A 20,737-nucleotide genomic window follows, 5' to 3' on the forward strand; every position below is an offset into this window, starting at 1 on the left:
GTTTTAGTTATTGACTCTTCTACCCAACTTTCTCACTCCACAGTAGCAACAATGAGATGTTAATTAAACTATTAGACAATGAAGGTGGACTCTGCCATCAAGGAGAGATAATAAGACATAGTTGACCAAGTAAACTATTTTGGAGTCATGTAAAGTGACCATATCATTAGTCGTAAGCCCAAATGCCCTACGATTAATAGTATGACTGAATTGGATTGATTGACTGTTATGGTTAGCTGGCAAGCGTAGTTTGCCAACCAAATCCTCATTGGTGTCAAAGCAGAGGAACAAGGCCTGGGATAGAGAACTTTTAATTTGAAACAAGGACTTTCAATATTGTATTACCATAGGTACTTTAGTGAGATTGTGACTATGACCTCACACCAAGTCTTCATTTTGTAATGCTAGCATAGTACCTGACTGCCACTATTAATGTAAAATATTTTAACATGTAAATGTTTTGTATTTAGGATACAGTTAACATGGGACCACATATTTCACATACAATTAAATTAGTTCTTCACAACTCTACCTGTATTGGGTTAAGTCTATCCATATACTGTAACCTAGGCCTATATGTGTCAGTGTATCATTTTGTTGTTGTTGTAAGAAACAGTCAGAATTGCGCCTACTTACCCCCAAATAATTGTAGAAAAATGTACAAACTAATCTCCCTTTCAATCTAGTTCATTCTATTTAGCTAATTTTGCTGACTTAAGCAACTAAGAAGACCATTTGAAAACTTTATCAGGTAAAGGTGTTTTTTCCCTCATTAACAATCGAACACCCAAGTAGACTATATATATATATATAAAAAAAAAATGTGTCGCCTTTTTGTAAACATTGTATTATATCTTACCTTGTATTCTATGCTTGTTTAATGCAGGGATTGGAATTTCGACTCTTTTTACTGACTCTGACCTTAGAATTTAATTCAGCGTGAACACATTTCAGGATCTTTCTGTTCGAGTCATAGTGGCGCCTTTGCCATGGATGGAAAAATGTACAGAGGCCTACACGGTTCTATGGGAATATGTTGTCAGAATCTTGCAGAATTTTTATATAAATCACCAAACCAAGCTACCCTCTCCCTGAAGCTCATGTTTGCAGTGCAACAATCCATTCCATTGTCAGTATTGTTCAAAGACTAAAGATTTGTGTTAATATCATTCTTGATCCATTTGAATAGTTTGTTCTATTTATTTTATTCACGTGTCAGATCATGGCACTATTGCTGTGAATGATAAAGATCAAGTGATCCGTGTGGTCGTGTCAGTCACCATTTTTGGGCACAATTCAATCTTTCGCCGCCACGCATGTGCTACTCGACCTAAACACAATCTAGAAATGATTCAATCAAACACCCATCCGGTGATTCATGATTCCAAAGTCATAAAAAATATGAGCAAAAATTTAACGATTTCTTTCACAAATCGACCATCACTAGTTTGAGACCAAACTGGACAAACTCAAACAAGGTGCTGTATGAGGGTACAGATAAAGCCAATATATTAAGTAAAATCAAGGGAATGTCTTCCAAGTGTAATTTTTATGTTTTTTTTGTGAAACTGTTTGTTAAGGTTGGTTTTTAAAATTGGTGATTGGTTATTTTTGTATCTTAATATCTGTATGGGTATCGGACCTTTACAATCAAATTGTATTGGTAGGGTGCAAGTTAAGACTTTCTGTGTTTTTAAACTTAATTGAATACCTCAGTGCTGTTCAACTCAATATCGAAAGGTAGCTATATAATGTCCCCAACTGGAACCTTGTGTAAATATTGTGAAAGAACCAATTAAGCATATTTCCTCCTGAAACAACATACAGCATCTGGGCGTGGAGGTTTCAACTTCTTATGAATAGGTATGGATGTCATTCAGTCAGTATTGCCAATATGGCATCCATGTCTCCTTGACGTTGGAGTGATGAGTTGTCCGCTTACAAAGTAATTTGATAATGGTTCAAGTTTTGTGTCGACTGAGTACTGAGTTGAACCACTCACAGTCGGTCGATTGTTAACTTGAACTAGGCAAAACATATACTTTTCATAATTAACAACTTCTGTTGTTGAAGAACATACTGTATCCTTAAAAGATTCACAAAATTTCAGGATGTTCAGGATGACATTACATTGACAGTGTAAGTTTACACAAATCTTGTATGTGTCATTGGTTATTGTTGTGTCAGTTTTTTTTCTCCAAAATCTATCCAAAAGCACAGTTTGTACAAAATATTTACAGGCGAAAGTGTTTTTTTTCTCAGAGATTTATTGAGATCTTCATGTCAGCACATAAAAAAATACTGTTTAGTAGAAAGAGTCATTGATGCGCCTCATGCTCATGAACCTCATGTTGCCCATGCCTCCCATGCCTCCCATGCCTCCCATCATCTGGTGGAAGTTCCTGTACTCGCCAGGCCTCATGTAACACATTCTGCCTCCGTAGTTGGGCTGCTCGTACATCAGCCAGTGGCCGTCCATCACGTTGCAGGACATGCAGTTGTTCATGCGGTAACGATCCATGATGTTGTCACAGTCGTCCATCATCTCATGCATCTGGCCACCGAAGTTCTCCCTCTCGTAGATCCTCATCCTGTAGCTTCCTCTGTGCTGTTATTCGAGAAAGAGAAGTTTTGTTAAACAACAATAATTTAGTTGAATTTTGAGTGTGATTTACTGCTTTAACATTAGATTTTATCCATAACAAAAGTATAATTATAGCGTAAAACCATAAGATAAGACATAGCTAGATCCTTACCATGGGGATCATACGACAGGACCTGATGCAGTCGCTCCAGTTAAACATGCTCATGTAGTCAGCGTACTCGCCCCTCCTCATGAAGTACTGGTTACCCATGTAGTTGGTGCGGTTGTAGACCATGAAGCAACCTCTCTCCACCCTGCAGGAGTGGCAGCGGGACATGTAGGAGGACATGTCGGAACAATCATTCATACACTCATAGGAACGTCCCATGAAGTTCTTCTCCTCGTAGAAGGTGATCTGAAAATGCATTTGCAAGGATGAACAGTTGTGAAAATGTTAAAATGGAGTGGAGTAGATGTCAGCATATATATATAGACACCCACACATTTGTGACCATTGTTCATTCTTACCTTGCCCATCATGTTCATGTCGGCCATGTTTGCTCAGTTGTAGCTGGAGCTGCTGGTACTGCTGCTGTTGCTCTTGGTGATGTTCTGAGTTCCTACCTGGCTGAAGCCTTCCTTTTTATACTTGACAGTTAGAGGCTCCATTGTGTAAACCCCGTGACCCAGCAACATGCTATACAAACCATCTATAGAAATAGCACTGAGGCTTCTACATATTACAAGTCATGGGCTGCGTCAAAAAACCCATGTGAAGAACAGTGCAGTGGAGCTGATGGTCACAATGCTGATTCAGCCAAAAGGAAATAGGATTCCCAGCTTTAAGAAAAAAATATTGTACAAGAAGAAATTCTGGTCCTTGGTTTAACTGATAGCTCCATACATCTGCCAACTAATTTGAGATAAACAAATGGTGTCATAGCATAGGAACAAAGCCTTGGATTGAGGACTTTTGATTTGAATACAGTTAACATGGGATCACACACTTTACATACAGTAAAACGAGTTAACTTCTTCAGAACTCCTGTGTGTATTGGGTTAAGTCTATTCCATCCATATACTCTAGGCCTATGTGTGTCAGTGTATTTTTTTGTTGTTGTTTTAAGAAACAGTTGGAGTCATGCCTATTCACCCCCAAATAATTGTAAACATATTGACAAACTTATCTCCCTTTCAATCTAGTTAATTCTTTTTAGCTAACTTTGCTAACTGAAGAAAATAAGTAACTAACCTGATAACTGTTTGAAAACGTTATCAGGTAAATGTGTTTTTTCCCCTCATTAACAATAGTGTACCCAAGTAGCCTATATTTTCAGAAATAACGTGTATTATGTTTTGTAAACATTGTATTATATTTGACCTTGTATTCCATGCTTGTTTAATGTAGGTATTGGAAGTTTGCCTCTTTTTACTCACTCTGACAATCAAATTTCATTCCATATAGTGAACAAATCTGTTTCAGGATCTTTATGTTTATTCAAGTCATGGTGGTGTCATTGCCATGCATGGAAAAATTCATAGTGGGCCTACACGGTTCAAAAGGAATATGTTATTAGAAACTTGCAGAATTTTTATATAAAACACCAAACCAAGCTACCCTCTCCCTCTAGCTTATGTTTGCAGTGCAACAATCCATTCCATTGTCAGCATTGTTCAAAGACTAAAGATTTGTGCTGATATTGTTTTAGATACCCTTGAATAAGTTGTTCTATTTCTTTTCATTCACGTGTCAGATCATGGCACTCAGACTTCCAAGTGTCATTTTTATGTTTTATGTTTTTTTTTTTTTTACTTTCTGTTAAGGCTGGTTTTCAAAGTTGGTGATTGTTTATTTTTGTATCTTAATATCTGTATCGGTACCAGACCCTTACTCTCAAATGTTATTGGTTGGGAGCAAGTTAAGACGTTCTGTGTTTTTAAACTTAATTGAATACCTCAGTGCTGTTTTACTCAGTATAGAAACGTAGCTATATACTGTCCCCAACTGGAACCTTTGTTTAATATTGGGAAAGAACCAATTAAGCACATTTCCTCCTGAAACAACATACAGCATCTGGGCACTTTGAAAAAGGCGTGGAGGTTTTGATTTCTTATGAATAGTTATGGATGTAATTCAGTCAGTATTGCCAATATGGCATCCATCTCTCCTTGACGCCAGAGTGATGAGTTGTCCTCTTACAAAGTAATTTGATAACCTCAATGGTACAAGTTTTGTGTCGACTGAGTACTGAGTTGAACCACTCACAATAGGTTGCATTGTTAACTTAAACTAGGCAAAACATATACTTTTCATAATTAACAACTTGTTGTTGAATAACATATCCTTAAAACATTCACAGCGTTTCAGGATGTTCAGGATGACTATATATTGAATAGTGTACATTTGCAGAAACCTTGTATGTGTCATTGGTTATGGATTTGTCAGTGTTTTTGTGTACCAAAAAAAGTACCAAATCTACCCAAAAGTACAGTTTGTACAAAACATTGACATGCGAAAGTAATTTTTTTCTCAGAGATTTATTGAGATCCTCATGTCAGCACAGTAACAAAAAATGGTCTAGTAGAAGGCGTCCATGATGCGCCTCATGCTCATGAACCTCATGTTGCCCATGCCTCCCATGCCTCCCATCATCTGGTGGAAGTTCCTATACTCGTGTGCTCTCTCAGTGTTATGAGCTGTTATAGAAGCTACTACTGGGGAATCTCCCACAACTTAGTATATCATTTAGCCATGCACATGCTAAAGACAGATCTTCCTGTCAATAGTTAGTATTGCAGCTATGTAATTCCCCTCACTAGATTTGATACTGGATCCTCTGACCACATCCCAAATACACTTTTGCAGAAAGCTTAACCTCTGAATTATGAGTATACAACCATTAGCACACCTTTTAAAGCCTTTTACCTTTTACATTTAGTCTGAAAACCATACTTCTGTTGTTGGGAAACACTGCTTTAAAACATTTATAAAAAGTTGGTAGTTACAATGCATATACATAATGTACAATGTTTTACAATGTGTTATCAGTTCTTTGAGTGTAGTATCAAAATTCAAACAAAGGTTTGTGGGCAAAAGTGTTTATTTCGAAATCATGGCTTTATTGAGATCTTCATATCAGCACATTTAAAAATACTGTCTAGTAGAAAGACTCATTGATGCGCCTCATACTCATGAACCTCATGTTGCCCATGCCTCCCATGCCTCCCATCATCTGGTGGAAGTTCCTGTACTCGCCAGGCCTCATGTACCACATTCTGCCTCCGTAGTGGGGCTGCTCGTACATCAGCCAGTGGCCGTCCATCACGTTGCAGGACATGCAGTTGTTCATGCGGTAACGATCCATGATGGAGTCACAGTCGTCCATCATCTCATGCATCTGGCCACCGAAGTTCTCCCTCTCGTAGATCCTCATCCTGAAGCTTCCTCTGTGCTGTTATTCGAGAAAGAGGAGTTTTGTTAAACAACGATTATTTGGTTGAAATTTGAGTGTGATTTACTGCTTCAACATTAGATTTCATCCATAACAAAACTATAATTAAGGCGGAAAACCATAAGATTTGATTGAGCTAAACCCTTACCATGGGGATCATACGGCAGGACCTGATGCTGTTGCTCCAGTTAAACATGCTCATGTAGTCGGCGTACTCGCCCCTCCTCATGAAGTACTGGTTACCCATGTAGTTGGTGCGGTCGTAGACCATGAAGCAACCTCTCTCCACCCTGCAGGAGTGGCAGCGGGACATGTAGGAGGATATGTCGGACATGTCGTTCATACACTCATAGGAACGTCCCATGAAGTTCCTCTCCTCGTAGAAGATCATCTGAATAAAAATGTGTAAGGAAGAAAAGTTATGAACATGTGTAAATGGGGTAGTAGAAGTATATATATATACATGTATTTGTGTATTTTTCAATAATATATTCATACAATATGTAACCTTACCTTGCCCATCATGTTCATGTCGGTCATTTTGGCTCAGTCGTAGCTGGAGCTGCTAGTACTGCTGCTGTTGCTCTTGATGTTCTGAGTTCCTTCCTGGCTGAAGCCTTTCTATTTATACCTGACGGTCAGAGGCCCCATTGTACAAACCCCTTGACCCAGCAACATGCCATAGAAACCTATAGAATGCTGCATTTTGTACACATTTCCAGGAATGAGCTCCCTCAAAAGACATTCATCAAGAATGGAGCTGGTGACCACAAAGCTTATTGTGCCAAATGTCAACGGGGTAAAATACTTCTACCATGTAGTTACATATACATTTTTACATCAGTTTTGTGGTGCAATTGATCAAAATGAAGATGTTATCAATTTCCAATTGATATTCTGTATTCATAATCAATGTTTCAACTGAATGAACTTTACCCCCTGATCTACGTACTTGACCACAGAGCTCATTGCATTTCCATTGCAGCAGCCAGTGATCAAATTAAGTGCGTCTTGCTGCATCTGCAGGTGAACCCCTCTCACCTCAAACACACACATTCAAAATTGATAACAGAAGAATATATTATAGCTGGACTGACAGACAATGATGTCCAAGTCTTTATGCTTTTATGCGTTCATGCTTGTCTAACAGGTGTGAACCGGTGATGGGCGTAGTTGGTAGTGGTCGCGCTTGGCAAGTCAGAGGTTGTGTGTTCGAGCCCAGCGAGTGGCGAAACACCTTGGTGACGGAGTGTGGCCACGTCTGTTACATACCTGGGCTGAAATGTGGAGTTATGGTGTGTTTACACTGCTGCGACGCGAGCGACGCAACAACATGCTTTCCATTCATTTTCAATGGAGCTTGGCGAATTGCTTGCGTGGTGCATTGTGGGGAGTGCATTGTGGGTAGCGACGCGATTTGAGTTATGATGGCCAATTGGAGTGTTTTATTGTTTCTTGGGACGTAGCAATCATCGTAAACATTTCTAGTTTTCAGTTTCAAGATGGAGAAACTAATCGCCTGTGTGGCTGCATATCCAGTCCTTTAAGATACATCTCTGTATTTGTTCAGAGACATTAATAAAAAGAATGAGGCCTGGCACAGGGTTACGACATTGTCAGTGGTCTTGGTGTTTTTTTTGTACTTTCAAATTCAGTCTCAACACATTACGTAACTAGCTAGCTAGCCCTGGAACTCCAGTTGTATCGACAGATTAGCAGAGATTTAGAGTAATATAATAAAACGTTTTTACACATGTCAACGTGTATGTCTATGAAACATTTTTGTATTTTGTATAGGCTACAAGTTGTAATTTCATCAACATTGCGAGTACGGAAACCCAAGGCTGCACACTTTGCCATGACGTTATAGAGCTGCAACAGTGACTTTAGAGAACTACAACTCTGGATTAATCTGTTTTACATGCCCCCGAGCGTGGTGCACTGTGGGAAGGCAAGCGATTCGCATTGCTGCAGTGTAAACGCACCGTTAGACTGTTGAACAGTTTTTCACCCGTTTTCAGCTCAGGGTTTGTATAGGCGGGGCAAAATCCAACCTATCTACATCACAGCCACATATCTACGTAAGATTACAGACGGTTGCATTCTGTTACTCTGCTGGTACAATGCAAAGACAAAGTAATTGACACATAAAACACGCGAAAATCTGCTATCAATTTTGGGGGGGATAATTATATGACATTTTCTCAAAGAGCAATTCCTGAGGGGACACCAAAATTACTGCTGTAACACATAACCTACATTGTAATATGTTAAACGTATATTATTAATATTATTGAAATGTCCTTATGTTTACAGTGATTTATTGGGGGGGACAAATCATATTTTCCCAGGATGGGGCGGGGGGTTTGTGTCCCCCCCCCCGGGATTTCCGCCTATGACTGCAGGTAGGTCTGTTCTGATATTTGTAATTGATTTAGCTAGTGTTGCTGTTGTTACTAAAGTCAATACATTTGAGGGGGCGGAGCTTCAGCTCCTTCAGGCGACACACCCCCCGGCCCCAGTCTCAAGCAGAGAAGACTGCTGATTTTCTCACAATTTCAAAGCCTAATTTAACATACTTGTCAGTTTTGTTTTTTTTCATTCGAATTTGGATGGGTAGTTAACAACGCATTCTTCTGTGGTGTGATGAACTTGAAACTCATTTTCAATTCCACGTTACAGCATCTTTAAAGCAGAGGGATACACCGTGTTCGACAGCTTGCGGACATCGGTCCCTGGTCCCGGGACAGCCTTCCCAATTTGTCTGCCCTTTGAAACTCAGAGCTGTGTGTGCAGGCCTCTTCAACACCATCTGAGAGAGTTTTCTCCTGTGCAGGACATGCCATAAGTCAGGAGAGGTGTCGTATCTTGCCAGAGAAGACAAATATGGTAATTGTTCTGCTAAAGAACTGCTGAAGTTTGAAGCTGGCTTAGTTAGCATACCAACTCAACATTTATCATCTTGTTACTTGTTAATAGTGTAACTGTTTTTTATTGTAAAATTATTGTAGTTGTTTGTTAGGTGACTTAGGTTTACTTATCATATATTTAAGTAGGCTACTTTCAAACATTAATATATTGTTGAATCATCTTCAATACAAAAACAATAAAATAACCTTTATTTGATGTCATTTTCAGTTTTTAAGAATCTTAATTCTTAAATTCTTATCATTTAGAAAATCGGAATCGTTTTAAAAGTACCTGTTCGGTACTTTTAAATTGTAAGAATTATAAGAATCCAAACGATACCCAACCCTAGACGTTATAGAAGCTACTACTGGGGAATCTCCCAGAACATAGTACGTCATTTAGCCATGCACATGCTAAAGACAGATCTTCCTGTCAATAGTTAATATTGCAGCCATGTACTTCCCCTCACTACACTCGATCCTGGATCTTCTGACCACATCCCAAATACACTTTTGCAGGAAACTTAACCTCTGAATTATGAGTATACATCCATTAGCAACACTTTTAAAGCATTTTACCTTTTACATTTTGTCTGAAAACCATACCTTTGTTGTTGGAGAACATAGCTTTAAAATATGTATTAAATGTTACAATACAGAAACATTATGTACAATGTGTGTTGTCAGTTCTTTGAGTGTAGTATCAAAATTCAAACAAAAGTTTTGTGACAAAGGTGTTTTTTTCAAAATCATGGCTTTATTGAGATCTTTATGTCAGCACATTTAAAATACTGTCTAGTAGAAAGAGTCATTGATGCGCCTCATGCTCATGAACCTCATGTTTCCCATGCCTCCCATGCCTCCCATGCATCCCATCATCTGCTGGAAGTTCCTGTACTCGCCAGGCCTCATGTAACACATTCTGCCTCCGTAGTGGGGCTGCTCGTACATCAGCCAGTGGCCCTCCATCACATTGCAGGACATGCAGTTGTTCATGCTGTAACGATCCATGATGTTGTCACAGTCGTCCATCATCTCATGCATCTGGCCACCGAAGTTCTCCCTCTCATAGATCCTCATCCTGTAGCTTCCTCTGTGCTGTTATTAGAGAAAGAGGAGTTTCGTTAAGATACAATAATTTAGTTGACATTTGAGTGTGATTTACTGCTTTAACATTAGATTGTATCCATAACAAAACTATAATTATGGTGGAAAACCATAAGATTTGATTGAGCTAGACCCTTACCATGGGGATCATACGGCAGGACCTGATGCAGTCGCTCCAGCCAAACATGCTCATGTAGTCGGCGTACTCGCCCCTCCTCATGAAGTACTGGTTACCCATGTAGTTGGTGCGGTTGTAGACCATGAAGCAACCTCTCTCCACCCTGCAGGAGTGGCAGCGGGACATGTAGGAGGACATGTCGGACATGTCGTTCATACACTCATAGGAACGTCCCATGAAGTTCCTGTCCTCGTAGAAGGTAATCTGAAAAGGTCATTTGTGAAGAAAAGATTTGATGGTACATGAAAAAACAAATATGCTCAAACATTTATTAGAGAATATTTCTGAATGAGTTCACTCATACAAAGGTCTATCCATATAACTCTTGCAATACGTATACCCATTTATATATACTTTACTAGACCTTACCTTGCCCATCATGTTCATGTCGGTCATTTTGGCTCAGTTGTAGCTGGAGCTGCTGGTACTGCTGCTGTTGCTCTTGGTGATGTTCTGAGTTCCTACCTGGCTGAAGCCTTCCTTTTTATACCTGACAGCCAGAGGCCCCATTGTACAAACCCATTGACCCAGCAGCATGCCATAGAAATCTGTAGAGTGCTGCATTTTGTACACATTTCCAGGGATGAGCTCCCTTAAAAGACATTCATCAAGAATGGAGCTGGTGACCACAAAGCTTATTGTGTCAAACATGAATGGAGTAAAAGACTTCCACTGTGTAGTTACATATAAATGTTAACATCAGTTATGAGGTGCAATTGATCAAAATTCAGATTCTATCAATTTCCAATTAAGTAATTTCTCTGTATTTATAATCAATGTTTCCACTGCATGAACTTTACCCCCTTGATTTATAATCAATGTGAGCTGCGTTTGATTACAGAAGACAAAAGAACATGTCATAGCTGAATTGACAGTGATGTCCAGGTCTTTATGCTTTTATGCGTTCATGCATGTAGCAGAAGGTTATGCTGTGTTTGGTGGAACATAACGTGTCAGACAGGGTGAGACCAAGGTCGGATCTACCATGTGGGCAATCTGGGCATGTGCCCAGGGGCCCTTGGGCATAGAGGGGGCCTCTCTGATCGGAGAATTGTTTCTTTTTTGGGGGCTACATAAGAACATTCTACACAAGGCTTGCTTGGCCCTCAATTTTGATGATTAACCAATTAGAATAAAATCAAAGTTTTTGTTGAAAAAAAATGAAGTATCATGAAGGGGGGGGGCATGAGCTTCAGTGCCCAGAGGTCGTTTGGGGTACTAATCTGGCCTTGGGTGAGACAGTTTTTATCGCAAACAAAAGTGTTCCAGCAGTGGAAACGTAGTCAACAATGGGCTGCAGGAACCTAGTTCTGGGAAATAAAAGTTCTAGGCTCTCGTGGTGGAAAAGTGGCTATGCACAGGCTCAGGCTGTTTATTCAACCCCTGGCACGTGGTCAGTTGAGAAACACCAGCTTTGAGGATTAGACTGAACTTTAGACTTTTTTAGCCTACACTTTACATTAAGGTGACTAAATTATACCGCTTAGCATTTAAAACCATTTTACTACCTGACAATTCCTATATACTGATAATTTAATCACTATAGGTATCGTTACTTTCTCTCTCAGAACAACCTGCTTGACCCCAACCAATCAGGATTGAAGACGGGCCACTCCAAAAAAACTGCCCTCCTGTCAGTCACCACTGCCCTCCAGTCTGCCAGAGCGGCCTCAAGATCATCCGTCATCATTCTGCTGAACCTCACCAAAACAGAACTTCTCATCATCCCGGCCAAACCCTCCATCTCTCACAACCTTCAATCACCCTGGGATCTGCAACGGTGACCCCTTCTTCCTCTTCCAGGAACCTTTGGGTTACCATGAATGACAAGCTCTCCCTCACAGCCCACATTGCTAGTCTCCTGGTCGTGTAGATTCACCCTCTACAACATCTGGAAGATCAGGAGATACCTGTTTGAGCGTTCCACCCAGCTGCTGGTACAAGCCCTTGTCCTCTTCAAGTTGGACTACTGCAACTCGCTAGTCGCCAGTCCCCCAGCATGCACAACCCGCCCTCTCCAGAATATTCAGAACGCAGCAGCCCGCCTGGTCTTCAATCTACCCAGACGCTCCCCTGTTACCCTGCTCCTCATCTCCCTCCACTAGCTTCCCATCACGGCCCGTTTCAGAATCAAGACCTTGGTACTGACCTCCCGAGCGGTGAACGGGACTGCACCCGACTACATCAAGTCTCTCATCTAGCCTTACACCCCCACCCTCCATCTACGGTCTTCTTCTGACAACTGTCTGGTGGTTCCACCTCTCAAGAGCACCCGTACCCAACCCAAGCTCTTCTCCTGTCTGGCCCCCTAATGGTGGAATCACCTCCCTACCTCCATCAGAGACACTAACTGTCTCCCCACCTTCAAGAAAAGGCTAAAGACACTTAGGAATGATTTTCTGGACCTGATGTTAGTTTCGTCCAGGAAAACAATGACTCATATTGAGGGACTTGTTGCTCTTGTTGGTTAGTTGTGAACTGATTTAACTTCTAGTACTCGCTGTGAATTATATTATTGTTTCTTGCTTTCCTACAGGTAAACTCTTGCACTTATGAGGTTCATGTTGTTTAATGTAACTTATTTAATTACATGCTCTTATGGTTCTGAACCATTGGCACTTATTTGCTTTTCACAATGTATGCTTCATGTTTTGGCTACCCACAAAATTTTTGGGGCTATCTTGTTGTTTATGATTATTGACCTATGCACTTTTGTAAAGCTCTTTCTTGGAAGTCGCTGTGGATTAAAGTGTCTGTTAAATGGATAAATCTAAATGTTATGTAGTTAGATGGTAGCTCATGTAACAATCATGTACAGTTTTGCCATTTTTATTCAAACGTTTTCATTCAACTCCATCTCTATCCACAAACTAGAAGTTATTTACTGTCCTTTGTGTATTTACTTTGTGCTCTCTCAGTGTTATGAGCTGTTATAGAAGCTACCACTGGGTAATCTCCCATAACATAGTACATCATTTAGCCATGCACATGCTAAAGACACAGATCTTCCTGTCAATAGTTAGAATTGCAGCCATGTACTTCCCCTCACTAGATTTGATACTGGATCCTCTGACCACATCCCAAATACACTTTTGCAGAAAGCTTAACCTCTGAATTATGAGTATACAACCATTAGCACACCTTTTAAAGCCTTTTACCTTTTACATTTAGTCTGAAAACCATACCTCTGTTGTTGGGGAACATTGCTTTAAAACATTTATAAAAAGTTGGTAGTTACAATGCATATACATTATGTATAATGTTTTACAATGTGTTATCAGTGTAGAATCAAAATTCAAACAAAGGTTTGTGGGCAAAAGTGTTTATTTCGAAATCATGGCTTTATTGCGATCTTCATGTCAGCACATTGAAAAATACTGTTTAGTAGAAAGAGTCATTGATGCGCCTCATGCTCATGAACCTCATGTTGCCCATGCCTCCCATGCCTCCCATGCCTCCCATCATCTGGTGGAAGTTCCTGTACTCGCCAGGCCTCATGTAACACATTCTGCCTCTGTAGTTGGGCTGTTCGTACATCAGCCAGTGGCCCTCCATCACGTTGCAGGACATGCAGTTGTTCATACGGTAACGATCCATGATGTTGTCACAGTCGTCCATCATCTCATGCATCTGGCCACCGAAGTTCTCCCTCTCGTAGATCCTCATCCTGTAGCTTCCTCTGTACTGTTATCGGACAGAGAAGAGGTTGTTGAGACACTGAAAATGTTATGCTGGAATTGGCAACCATATAATTTAAATTGTAAATTATGGAAGCTACAATAAATTTAGACGCTATATAGACAAATTTAGGCTGACTAATAGTTGTCCTCACCATGGGGATCATACGACAGGACCTGATGCTGTCGCTCCAGCCAAACATGCTCATGTAGTCGGCGTACTCGCCCCTCCTCATGAAGTACTGGTTACCCATGTAGTTGGTGCGGTCGTAGACCATGAAGCAGCCTCTCTCCACCCTGCAGGATTGGCAGCGGGACATGTAGGAAGATATGTCGGACATGTCGTTCATACACTCATAGGAACGTCCCATGAAGTTCCTGTCCTCGTAGAAGATCATCTGAATAAAATTGTGTAAGGAAGAAAAGTTATGAAAACGTGTAAATGTGGCAGAGTAAAAATGTATATATACATGTATATATATATTTTGTAATATATATTCATAAAATATGTAAACTTACCTTGCCCATCATGTTCATGTCGGTCATTTTGGCTCAGTTGTAGCTGGAGCTGCTGGTACTGCTGCTGTTGCTCTTGGTGATGTTCTGAGTTCCTACCTGGCTGAAGCCTCCCTATTTATACCTGACACCCACAGGCCCTGTTGTACAAATCCCTTGACCCAGCAACATGCCATAGAAACCTATAGAGTGCTGTTTTTGCACACATTTCCACGGATGAGTTCCCTCAAAAGACAATGGAGCTGGTGACCACAAAGCTTATTGTGTCAAACATCAATGGAGTAAAAGACTTCCATGCACATAGGAGTAAAATGTATCACCAGAATAAATTCTGGTCTCTTACTTTAAGCAGCATACACCTGCAAACACATTTTGTGATGATACATTTCTATTGAGTTACACACTTTATATCTTTCAACGGTGGCAACGATTGAACTGTAATTTAACCACAAGGCAATAAAGATTAACTCAACCTAGAAGGAGAGAAAATAAATGTATCTTTGAACAATTATACACGTATGACCAAACATTCACACTATCCAAGGATGTATTGGCCGAACCCTTAAAAAACAATCTCTTTTACGGAATATAGTTGTCTTTCTAAGTGAAAGTTTAAAGCTATTTAATTTAAAACCTCATACAGTGACAAGAATGTCAATTCCCAACTGACAAATGCTCATTGGTGTTAGGCAGTAGTTTGGGGGTTAAGGCTTGAGGAATTGAAAACAAGAACTTTCTTCTTTCTTTCCCCTCCATTAATTATATTCCTATTCAATTCCAGTGTTCCTTTATTGTGAAGAAATAATTGTATTACTTTAGTGACTCACAGTTTCAAAGACTACATTAATCCATGCCATGAAATGTTGATATGTTCTCTGCCTCTAAAGTATTTGTATTGTTTAGTGTCTATTTAGTGCACTTATTGCAACACATTAAGTTGGTAAGGCCATGTTGAATGAGTAACTGTGCATGGCCCAAACATGTGAGTTTCTATGTGTCCTCTTTAAGGAGCATCATGCCCAAGGGCGGCTGACTTATATAAATATGTAATTTTAAATCAAGGAAATGGTCTCACAACCAAGACGTCTTCATAACTTCTCACAATACAAGCTTTAATGATTCTGTGCATGTTTCTTGCCTTATATTCCTGCCATTTCAACAGGTGCAGCAATTGCAAATATATGATATTTATGCCACTCCAGAGACAGCAATGGCATAAATCAAAAGTACTGATTTAAGATGTCATGTCACCAGCAAAAACCGTCCCCATAATGTATCTCTGAATTGCTTCTGACAGGGGTCAGATGGCTGAGTGGTTAGGGAGTCGGGCTGTGAATCAGAAGGTTGTTGGTTTGTTTCCCGGCTGTGCAAAATGAAGTTGTGCCCTTGGGCAAGTCACTTCACCCTACTTGCCTCAGGGGACTGTCCCTGTACTTATTGTAAGTCACTCTGGATAAGAACGTCTGCTAAATGACTAAATGTGATATGTACTCCTTCCAAAGTTTCTTCCATTTTCGTTCCTGTTGAGTTTTTCTGTGAGTTTTTCCCTGTCTTCTTTGAGGGTTTAGGTTGGTTGAGGGGTAGTTATATGGGCGTATGTGAAGCCCTCTTTGACATACTTGCGTGTAAAAAGGGCTATACAAATACATTTGATTTGATTTGATCTCTACCTGTAAACAAACATTGCCAGTAAGGGTAACTGCAGTGTAAATGCAAATGGGAAAGGATTACTTAAAATTGACAGATGAAGACTGGAAGAATACCTTTTAGTGATATGCGTAACCTTCAATTAAACCAAATAAAATATATATGTATTTGTGTAGCCCTTTTTTTACAATCTTTCCCATAAAACTGCACCTAAATCAACCTTAGACCCACAAAGATCTTACACAAGGAGGAGCATGAATTAATTCTGATTCATAGTATTGCAATCTATTTATAGGGATGATATTCTTCTATGAAACTGATTACCAAGAATGTTTCATTCAGAATAGGTAACAATAATAAGAATAGATTTGATACTGGATCCTCTGACCACATCCCATGTACACTTTTGCAGAAAGCTTAACCTCTGAATTATGAATACAACCATTAGCATACCTTTTAAAGCCTTTTACCTTATACATTTAGTCTGAAAACCATATCTCTGTTGTTGGGGAACATAGCTTTAAAATATGTATAAAATGTTGGTAGTGACAATGCATAAACATTATGTACAATGTTTTACAATGTGTTGTCAGTTCTTTGAGTGTAGTATCAAAATTCAAACAAAGTTTTGTGGGCAAAAAAGTTTATTTCGAAATCATCGCTTTTTTGAGATCTTGATGTCAGCACATTTAAAAATACTGCTTAGTAGAAAGAGTCATTGATGCGCCTCATGCTCATGAACCTCATGTTGCCCATGCCTCCCATGCCTCCCATCATCTGATTGAAGTTCCTGTACTCGCCAGGCCTCATGTACCACATTCTGCCTCTGTAGTTGGGCTGCTCATACATCAGCCAGTGGCCGTCCATCACGTTGCAGGACATGCAGTTGTTCATGCGGTAACGATCCATGATGTTGTCACAGTCGTCCATCATCTCATGCATCTGGCCACCGAAGTTCTCCCTCTCGTAGATCCTCATCCTGTAGCTTCCTCTGTGCTGTTATTCGAGAAAGAGGAGTTTTGTTAAACAGCAATAATTTGGTTGAATTTTGAGTGTGATTTACTGCTTTAACATTAGATTTCATCCATAACAAAAGTATAATTATAGCGTAAAACCATAAGATAAGATATAGCTAGATCCTTACCATGGGGATCATACGACAGGACCTGATGCAGTCGCTCCAGCCAAACATGCTCATGTAGTCGGCGTACTCGCCCCTCCTCATGAAGTACTGGTTACCCATGTAGTTGGTGCGGTCATAGACCATGAAGCAACCTCTCTCCACCCTGCAGGAGTGGCAGCGGGACATGTAGGAGGACATGTCGGACATGTCGTTCATACACTCATAGGAACGTCCCATGAAGTTCCTGTCCTCGTAGAAGGTGATCTGAAAATTTGTGAAGAACATGTATGGTACATAAAAAAATGGTACCCAAAATGTTCAAACATTTATCAGAGTATATTTCTTAATGTGTTCACTCACACAACGGTTTACCTATATAACTCCTGCAAAAACTCTAAGTGTATCCATTTACATATACTTTGCTAGACCTTACCTTGCCCATCATGTTCATGTCGGCCATGTTTGCTCAGTTGTAGCTGGAGCTGCTGTTACTGCTGCTGTTGCTCTTGGTGATGTTCTGAGTTCCTACCTGGCTGAAGCCTTCCTTTTTATACCTGACAGCCAGAGGCCCCATTGCACAAACCTGTTGACCCAGCAACATGCCATAGGAACCTATAGAGTGCTGCATTTTGTACACATTTCCATGGATGAGCTCCCTCAAAAGACATTCATCAAGAATGGAGCTGGTGACCACAAAGCTTATTGTGCCAAACATCAATGGAGTAAAATACTTCTATGCCCATAGGAGTAAAATGTATCACCAGAATACATTTTGGTCTCTGTTTGTACTTTTAGCTCCATACACCTGCAAACAAATTTTCTGATGATATATTTCTATTGAGTGACACACTCTATATCTTTCAACCGGGGGCTGGGGGGCTGGAGCCCCTCCAAAAGTTTCATTAGCCCAACCATTTTTATTTTATTTTTTTCACATTTTAAATCTAAATGTGTTAATTTCTCTTCCTAAAACCGACTAGATGACACTATTTAAAAGGATATTTAAAAAAATGTCTTCTTGGGGAACATGCCCCCAGACCCCCCTAGTTTTGCTGGGTCACAGGAAAAATAATAGGTTTTATCTAGGTAAAATTAGGAACCTAGATTCGCCCCTGAATTTAACCATAAGGCAATATAGATTAACTCAACCAAGAAGGAGAGAAAATAAATGTATCTTTGAACAATTATACACGTATGACCAAACATTGACACTATCTCAGGATGTATTGGCTGAACCCCAAAAACAAATCTCTTTTACGGAATATAATTGTCTTTCTAAGTGAAAGTTTGAATTTATTTAATTTAAAACCTCATACAGTGACAAGTATGTCAATTCCCAACTGACAAATGCTCATTGGTGTTAAGCAGTAGTTTAGGGGTTAAGGATTGAGGAATTTAAAACAAGAACTTTCTTCGTCCTTTTTTCTCCAGTAACTTAAGTATATTCCTATTCAATTCCAGTGTTCCTTTATTGTGAGGAAATAACTTTATTACTTTAGTGGCTCACAGTTTCAAAGACTACATTTATCCATGCCATGAAATGTTGATATGTTCTCTGCCTCTAAAGTATTTGTATTGTTTAGTGTCTGTTTAGTGCACTTATTGCAACACATTAAGTTGGTAAGGCCATGTTGAATGAGTAACTGTGCATGGCCCAAACATGTGAGTTTCTATGTGTCCTCTTTAAGGAGCATCATGCCCAAGGGCGGCTGAATTATATAAATATGTCATTTTAAATCAAGGAAATGGTCTCACAACCAAGACGTCTTCATAACTTCTCACAATACAAGCTTTAATGATTCTGTGCATGTTTCTTGCCTTATATTCTTGTCATTTAAACAGATGCAGCAATTGCAAATATATTATATAATATCTATGCCACTCCAGAGACAGCAATGGCATGAATCAAAGGTACTGATTTAAGATGTAATGTCACCTGCAAAAACAGTCCTCATAATCCACCTCTACCTGTGCAGACAAACATTTCCAGTGACGGTAAGTGCAGTGTAAATACAAATGGGAAATTCTGACTTAAAATTGACAGATGAAGAATGGAAGCATACCCTTCAGTGATATGCTGATCCTTCAATCAAACCAAATAAAATAAAATTTTGTTTGTGAAGCCTTTTTTTTTTAGAGGATTTTCATAGAACTGCACCCAAACCAACCTTCGACCCACAAATATATTTCACAAGGAGGAGCATAGTTGACAATCTAAACATAAATTAATTCTGATTCATAGTATTGCCATCTGTTTATAGGGATGATATTCTCCTATGAAACTGATTAACATGTCAGTTTCATTCAGATTACCTCCATTCACGTAACCCTCTTCTGTATCAGGTGTTTACAGTAAATTAAGGCTTTTTTCCCTTTCTTCAGATTATTAATGGGATATTAGGCTTCATCTACACATACTGTATTTAGTGTTGTTAAGGAAGTGCTATTACATCCACTTAACCCTGCACCCCTCACAACCCCATACCTGGATTTATTATATATTCTTGGCATTTCCCATTTAACCTCTATATTGTTAATATGAGTACTACTATATAGTTACATATACATTTTTACATCCGTTATGAGATGCAATTGATCAAAATTCGGATCTCATCCATTTTCAATTATGTAATTTCTCTGTATTCATAATCAATGTGAGCTGCGTTCCCCCTGCATGAACTTTACCACGGATATAGGAACTTGACCACGGAATTGGGTTTCCATTGCAGGAGCCAGTGATCAAATTCTAGTTCTAGGGAGCAAAAAGGAGGATCTATTGAGTTCCTTCTCAGAGGGTGGTACTTTCCAAAATACAGGACCCTTTGGAGTGGGGCTGGCAGTGCTGAACATTTCCAATTGGTTGATTACTCACATTCTGTGTCCACAAACTAGTATAATAATGATCAAAAACATTCTTTCTGCATCTGCAGGTGAACCCCTCTCACCTCAAACACACACAGTAAACATTGTTAATATCTGCCATTTTTATAAAAACGTTTTCATTCAACTTCATTATCTACAAACAAGAAGTTCTTTGCTGTATTTTGAAAATTTACTTAGTGCTCTCTCAGTGTAATGAGCTGTTATAGAAACTACTACTGGGAAATCTCCCATAACATACTACATAATTTAGCCATGCACATGCTAAAGACACAGATCTTCCTGTCAATAGTTAGAATTGCAGCCATGTACTTCCTCTCACTAGATTTGATACTGGATCCTCTGACCACATCCCAAATACCATTTTGCAGAAAGCTTAACCTCTGAATTATGAGTATACAACCATTAGCACACCTTTTAAAGCCTTTTACCTTTTACATTTAGTCTGAAAACCATACCTCTGTTGTTGGGGAACATTGCTTTAAAATATGTATAAAATGTTGGTAGTTACAATGCATAAACATTTCGTACAATGTTTTACAATGTGTTGTCAGTTCTTTGAGTGTAGTATCAAAATTCAAACAAAAGTTTTTGGACAAAGGTGTGTTTTTCCAAAATCATGGCTTTATTGAGATCTTCATGTCAGCACATTTAAAAATACCAT

General features: G+C 39.4%; 5 protein-coding genes across 8 annotated transcripts; all 5 read right to left on the reverse strand.

Annotated features, from left to right (window-relative positions):
* Positions 1–2,305: 2,305 nt before the first annotated feature.
* Positions 2,306–3,189, reverse strand: LOC146258722 (gamma-crystallin M2-like). The gene is made up of 3 exons (XM_084672108.1): positions 3,113–3,189; positions 2,757–2,999; positions 2,306–2,608 (listed from the first exon to the last, which is right to left on the reverse strand). The coding sequence occupies exons 1-3, from the start codon at positions 3,137–3,139 to the stop codon at positions 2,306–2,308; spliced, it is 573 nt and encodes a 190-aa protein (XP_084528234.1). The 5' UTR covers positions 3,140–3,189.
* A 1,973-nt stretch (positions 3,190–5,162) lies between these two features.
* On the reverse strand, positions 5,163–6,738 carry LOC146258723 (gamma-crystallin M2-like). Of its 4 annotated transcripts, none has more exons than XM_084672106.1 (4): positions 6,550–6,738; positions 6,185–6,427; positions 5,799–6,036; positions 5,163–5,227 (listed from the first exon to the last, which is right to left on the reverse strand). In XM_084672106.1, the coding sequence occupies exons 1-4, from the start codon at positions 6,574–6,576 to the stop codon at positions 5,163–5,165; spliced, it is 573 nt and encodes a 190-aa protein (XP_084528232.1). In that variant the 5' UTR covers positions 6,577–6,738. The 4 variants fall into 4 exon arrangements, with proteins under 4 accessions (XP_084528232.1, XP_084528231.1, XP_084528230.1 ...); XM_084672105.1 differs by having other exon boundaries at positions 5,163–5,235; positions 5,798–6,036; XM_084672104.1 differs by having other exon boundaries at positions 6,185–6,566.
* A 3,002-nt stretch (positions 6,739–9,740) lies between these two features.
* LOC146258724 (gamma-crystallin M2-like) lies at positions 9,741–10,626 on the reverse strand. Its single transcript, XM_084672114.1, has 3 exons — positions 10,600–10,626; positions 10,192–10,434; positions 9,741–10,043 (listed from the first exon to the last, which is right to left on the reverse strand). The coding sequence occupies exons 1-3, from the start codon at positions 10,624–10,626 to the stop codon at positions 9,741–9,743; spliced, it is 573 nt and encodes a 190-aa protein (XP_084528240.1).
* A 2,985-nt stretch (positions 10,627–13,611) lies between these two features.
* LOC146258725 (gamma-crystallin M2-like) lies at positions 13,612–14,453 on the reverse strand. The gene is made up of 3 exons (XM_084672113.1): positions 14,427–14,453; positions 14,063–14,305; positions 13,612–13,914 (listed from the first exon to the last, which is right to left on the reverse strand). Exons 1-3 carry the CDS (start codon positions 14,451–14,453, stop codon positions 13,612–13,614), a joined length of 573 nt encoding a protein of 190 aa, XP_084528239.1.
* Positions 14,454–16,772: 2,319 nt separating this feature from the next.
* LOC146258726 (gamma-crystallin M2-like) lies at positions 16,773–17,653 on the reverse strand. The gene is made up of 3 exons (XM_084672116.1): positions 17,627–17,653; positions 17,215–17,457; positions 16,773–17,066 (listed from the first exon to the last, which is right to left on the reverse strand). The coding sequence occupies exons 1-3, from the start codon at positions 17,651–17,653 to the stop codon at positions 16,773–16,775; spliced, it is 564 nt and encodes a 187-aa protein (XP_084528242.1).
* Between the last annotated feature and the right edge of the window lie 3,084 nt (positions 17,654–20,737).

The sequence above is a fragment of the Hypomesus nipponensis genome, chromosome 14, assembly GCF_054491055.1.
Source record: "Hypomesus nipponensis isolate SF chromosome 14, ASM5449105v1, whole genome shotgun sequence".
NCBI classification, from domain to species: Eukaryota; Metazoa; Chordata; class Actinopteri; order Osmeriformes; family Osmeridae; genus Hypomesus; species Hypomesus nipponensis.

Excerpts from the sequence above, each read along its gene's own strand:
- LOC146258722 (XM_084672108.1), bottom strand. The coding sequence starts at position 3,139 with ATGGCCGACATGAACATGATGGGCAAG. Across the intron at positions 3,000-3,112 it reads ACATGAACATGATGGGCAAG|ATCACCTTCTACGAGGAGAA; the intron begins GTAAGAATGAAC and ends ATGCATTTTCAG. Across the intron at positions 2,609-2,756 it reads CCTGTCGTATGATCCCCATG|CACAGAGGAAGCTACAGGAT; the intron begins GTAAGGATCTAG and ends CTCGAATAACAG.
- LOC146258723 (XM_084672104.1), bottom strand. The coding sequence starts at position 6,532 with ATGAATATATTATTGAAAAATACACAAATACATGTATATATATATACT. Across the intron at positions 6,037-6,184 it reads CCTGCCGTATGATCCCCATG|CACAGAGGAAGCTTCAGGAT; the intron begins GTAAGGGTTTAG and ends CTCGAATAACAG. Across the intron at positions 5,228-5,798 it reads GATGATGGGAGGCATGGGAG|GCATGGGAGGCATGGGCAAC; the intron begins GCATGGGCAACA and ends AGATGATGGGAG.
- LOC146258724 (XM_084672114.1), bottom strand. The coding sequence starts at position 10,626 with ATGACCGACATGAACATGATGGGCAAG. Across the intron at positions 10,435-10,599 it reads ACATGAACATGATGGGCAAG|ATTACCTTCTACGAGGACAG; the intron begins GTAAGGTCTAGT and ends TGACCTTTTCAG. Across the intron at positions 10,044-10,191 it reads CCTGCCGTATGATCCCCATG|CACAGAGGAAGCTACAGGAT; the intron begins GTAAGGGTCTAG and ends CTCTAATAACAG.
- LOC146258725 (XM_084672113.1), bottom strand. The coding sequence starts at position 14,453 with ATGACCGACATGAACATGATGGGCAAG. Across the intron at positions 14,306-14,426 it reads ACATGAACATGATGGGCAAG|ATGATCTTCTACGAGGACAG; the intron begins GTAAGTTTACAT and ends AATTTTATTCAG. Across the intron at positions 13,915-14,062 it reads CCTGTCGTATGATCCCCATG|TACAGAGGAAGCTACAGGAT; the intron begins GTGAGGACAACT and ends GTCCGATAACAG.
- LOC146258726 (XM_084672116.1), bottom strand. The coding sequence starts at position 17,653 with ATGGCCGACATGAACATGATGGGCAAG. Across the intron at positions 17,458-17,626 it reads ACATGAACATGATGGGCAAG|ATCACCTTCTACGAGGACAG; the intron begins GTAAGGTCTAGC and ends ACAAATTTTCAG. Across the intron at positions 17,067-17,214 it reads CCTGTCGTATGATCCCCATG|CACAGAGGAAGCTACAGGAT; the intron begins GTAAGGATCTAG and ends CTCGAATAACAG.